Source organism: Mus caroli, chromosome 15 (assembly GCF_900094665.2).
Source record: "Mus caroli chromosome 15, CAROLI_EIJ_v1.1, whole genome shotgun sequence".
Lineage (NCBI taxonomy): Eukaryota > Metazoa > Chordata > Mammalia > Rodentia > Muridae > Mus > Mus caroli.
Genome location: NC_034584.1, coordinates 78,117,483 through 78,121,837, shown reverse-complemented (window position 1 = coordinate 78,121,837; position 4,355 = coordinate 78,117,483). Strand labels below are relative to the sequence as shown.

At 52.3% G+C, this 4,355-nt stretch overlaps 1 protein-coding gene across 2 annotated transcripts in view; it reads left to right on the top strand.

Annotated features, from left to right (window-relative positions):
- The window catches only part of Pnpla5 (patatin like phospholipase domain containing 5), an 11,264-nt gene that overhangs the window by 1,054 nt on the left and 5,855 nt on the right, over positions 1 to 4,355 (top strand). For both annotated transcript variants that reach the window (XM_021184177.1, XM_021184178.1), the window contains exons 3-5: positions 1,552 to 1,617; positions 1,861 to 2,070; positions 3,726 to 3,786. In XM_021184177.1, coding sequence (XP_021039836.1) covers positions 1,552 to 1,617; positions 1,861 to 2,070; positions 3,726 to 3,786 — 337 coding nt within the window. The remainder of the gene's footprint in view (positions 1 to 1,551; positions 1,618 to 1,860; positions 2,071 to 3,725; positions 3,787 to 4,355) is intronic.

Genomic DNA, 4,355 nt, shown 5'->3' with positions numbered 1-4,355 from the left:
TGTGTATGTGTGTGTGTGTATGTGTGTGTGTGTGTGTGTGTGTGTGTGTAGAGGGGAGGAGCAGTAGCTAGGCTGTATCCAAGACTGGCCTGAGTCCAAGGCTCTGTAGAGGCTGAGGTGGAGAGGAACCCGAGGTGCTGTCAGACCTGGGATCGACTGAGGAACTTTCACAGTCAGGACCTCTATGGCTGCTCAGTCCACAGGTGTCTGCTCTGTCCTGCTCACCCCTCTTTCCTAAGCATTTTCTGATTGCCAGAGCAAACTGTTTACTGGGAGCATCTAATATGTGTGGGCACTGCTGTATGCTGCGGGGTTTTGCCAGGCTTGGGCACATCTGAAACACCTTACCTTCTCAGGGCTTGTACCCACTGAGCCTACCTCCTGGGAAGGGATTGGGAAAGGGCCTATGTGAAATTCAACCAAGAGAATAAGGCAGAGAAGGAATGAAGCCTGTTCTGACTTGATAGGTTCTAGTTTAGGGGATAAGGAAAGCGGGGCCAAAGTTCTGAAGGAATATGGGTCTCCATACTGGAAGGCCTCAACTCCTTGTGTAGAGTCCTGGAGTCCCTCAGCATAGCTCTGCCCACTCTTCCTGTCATGGCATCTGTCCCATCTGCTCCTGATGCTGAGGTCCAGATAGACTCATTCTCATCTTGGTGCCCTGTCCCCGACTCTAGGACAGTCTGACTCAGGAGGGCCCCTGTCTACTGGAACATAGGTGTTTTGTTGTCAGTGTGTACCTGAGGGGGTGTCACTTGCTGTGGGCTGATGCTCATGGAGGCACTTCAGAGCTGTCCTGGTGTGTTCACCTGGACAAGGTGCTCAGTGAATCTCAAGCTGTCACGAACCGCAGCCATCTGTGGGAAATTCACATCTCAAACATCTGAGCCAGGCCTGTGTCTGCTTCCCCCAGGGACAGTGGGAGCAGTACTCTTCAGGGTTGTCAGGTCAGGAAGGCTCTGTGTGCCCTGGGAGCTACAGTACTTGCCCAGCCCTGCCCCTCCCAGCCTAGTTGGCCACGCTGGAACTCTCCTTGCCTGTCACCCTCTGCATGTGCCTGTGCGTGTTGCTGGCATAAGACCAGGGATGATGATGCAGACCAGAGATGATGCTAAGCAACACAGGACAATGTGCACAGTCCTTTACAGCACAAGGCCAGCACAGGATAAGTCTGTAAGCGAAGCATCTCCCCCACCCCATCCTCCATCCCCCGGCCCCACCTCTGCCTAACATCAGCAAGACTTGTCAGGGCTTTTGTTAGGAGATAGTGTCTGTTGTGGGGAAAGAGAGCCTGGCATTCCTTCTCAGAAGTGCATTTGTTTGGATCACCTCTGAAAACACTCTTTGGGAAAACACACCGAGGCTTTTGGTGGCACCTCCTTGCCAGACCTGGGGTATGTGTGTGTGAATTGGTACTGGTGTCTAGGTTCTTAGATTAGACTTGCAGTCTCCAGGCAGCTAGGGCGCCCTCTGCAGGGAGAGGAAGGTGGCTTCAAGGATGCCTGCATTCACATGTGAGCACTGAGTGAGGGTGATGCTCTTCTCTTCCAGGCTCTAATCTGCACCTTGTATTTACCCTTATACTGTGGGGTGATCCCCCCGGCATTCAGAGGCCAGGTGAGTTTATCCAGGAGGGCCCCTGTCTGCATTCCACTCTGGGCTCCAGGCAGCTAGGACAAGGGCTTGTCCAGAGGTGGAGATAAGAATAAGGAGGCCACCCGATGTTAAAGCACCTACTGTGTGTCAAGCCTTCCCTTCCTAGAGAGGCTCAGAAGCTAGGCTAGAGGAAGGAATGGACTTCCATCGATACGGGGAGAGTGAGGGGAAGATGGTGTGGACTAATGCCTCTCTGCCTTCCAGCGCTTCATTGATGGGGCTCTGAGCAACAACCTGCCCTTCTCCGATTGCCCTACCACCATCACCGTCTCTCCTTTCAACGGGACAGTGGACATCTGTCCCCAGAACATATCACATAGTCTTTTTGAGCTAACTGCCTTTAATGCCAGTTTCCAGATCTCTACCAGGAACTTCTTTAGGGGGATCAAATCTGTGTTCCCCCCCAAGCCTGAGGTAGGTCACCCTGCATGGTCCTCGCCTATGATCCATCAGCTTCAGTTACTGCCCCACCTCAAGTCACACAAGGCCTGGAGCAGAAACTTGACCCTTCTTCTGTCCCTTCCTGGCCTGGAGTCCAGCTGTGGTCAGCACTCAACTGGCAGGTTCCATGAGCAGAGACAGTTAATTCCATTCCTTTTTTTGTTTGTTTTTTAAAGATTTGTTTATTTATTTATTTATTTATTTATTTATTATAAATACACTGTCGCTATCTTCAGACACACCAGAAGAGGGCATCAGGTCTCATTACGGATGGTTGTGAGCCACCATGTAGTTGCCAGGAATTGAACTCAGGACCTTCGGAAGAGCAGTCAGTGCTCTTAACCGCTGAGTCATCTCTCCAGCCCCCTCCATTCCTTCTTCTAGATTTATCTTTTTTTATGCATCTGTGTGTGTGCATGTAGTGTGTGTGTGTGTGTGCATGTAGTGTGTGTGTGTGCATGTAGTGTGTGTGTGTGTGTGCGTGTGTGTGTGTGTAGTGTGTGTGTGCGTGTGTGTGTGTGTGCATGTAGTGTGCGTGTGTGTGTGTAGTGTGTGTGCGTGTGTGTGTGCATGTAGTGTGTGTGTGTGTGTGTGTGTGCATGTGAATGCAGTGCTTACAGAGACCAGAAGAGGACATTGGATCCCCGCCCCCAGGAACTGGAATTATTGGCAGTTGTGAGCCCCCCAACATGACTGCAGGGAGTTGAGCTGTGCTCTTCCGCAGGGGCAGCCAGGGCTTCCCGTTGCTGAGCGATCTCTTCAATATCTCACCAGTTTTTGCCTTTTTGAGACAGAGTCTTACAATGTAGCCCTGGCTGGTCTGGAACTCACCATGTAGATCAGGTTAGATCTGACTGTCTCTGTACCCCAAGTGCTCCGTGAACGGTGTGTGCCACAATGGCCCCCAACCTCTAGGGAGCTTCACTTCTCAGAGGACAGAGGACATAGGCTCAGGCAGGTTATGTAACTACTTATTCAGTCACAGAGCCCAGAAGTGGGAGAGCTAAGATTTACTCTGTTAGTCCAGTATGGTCTTGACAACAAGCTTCCAAGACTTCAGCCAGTATACATGTGCTCTCGCGCCGCACAAACACACACAGAATGTGATGGCTCAACAGGTAAAAAAGATACCTGGTGTGCAAGCCTAGTAGCTGAGTTTGATTCCAGGAACCAACATAAAGGGAGGGGGGGAGGGAGGGAGGGAGGGAAGAGATGACCGCACAGAATTTTCCTCTGAGCTCCACTTTCACACCATGCCACATCCCCTGCGAAGGGTAAAGGAAGAGGCTGTCCTGGGCTTGTGGGGATCCAGGTGGAGATCCCTCAGACCCTGACCCAGGCTTGGTCACCCTGTCTATTGGAGGGAGATCTCAGATGGAGGCAGGTGCCTGAGTTCTAGGTAAGCGAAGTGAGCTGCCCAAGGGAAGGGCACGTCAGGATCAGATCTGTGCCCTGTGCACTCTGGGTCTCCCTGACTGGTATTGTGTCTCTGGGGTTCCCGAGCCCTGTGGAGGGTCACCGGGGCAGCAGGCTGCACTTGGGCTGTGTCCATCTGCTGATATGTCCCCAGCCCATGACTTGTAGCTAGAGAACCCCAAGCTTTATCCTTCCTTTGCCCTGTGTCCCAGGTGGTAGCTGACCATTGCCGACAAGGTTACCTGGATGCCCTGAGGTTCCTGGAGAGACGGGGTAGGTGGCAGAGGGTGGTAATGGGATGATGTCAGGTGGACTCTGCCTCTCTGGCATTTGAACCCTGGGATTTCAGTGCCTGCTCTGCATGTGGCTGAACCACAGAGGGGAGTCTATAAGTGAGACATTTGGGTCCTATTCTAGAGCTTCCAAAGACTGGAGCATGATGATAGAGATGGGAGGGGGTGATGGGGGGCACTTCCAGAGACAAACTGGGGCAGAGAAAGATCATGGTCTGAGGTAGGGAGAGTAAGCAGGGAGAACTTCCTGGAGGTGATGGCTGAGCTGGATCAGGACCAACTATAGAGTGTCTGATTGGGATGGGAAGACAGAGTCAGACGGCTGGAGGAGAGCTGTGCTCCAAGGGGTATGTCAGCTGGCAGGCGGTGTTTGGTCTCCAGGGGTGGAAAGCATGGCTGTCATCCTCTGAAGCAAGGTTGAGAGGAGAACCCAGGCTCTAAACCTCAGACCTATCCTCAATCCTAGTGCTCCACCCCAACGTGCAGAGCCTTACTCTGGGCCAGAGCTCAAAAGTACTGCATTTAACTCATGACAGTAGGCTTTAAGTT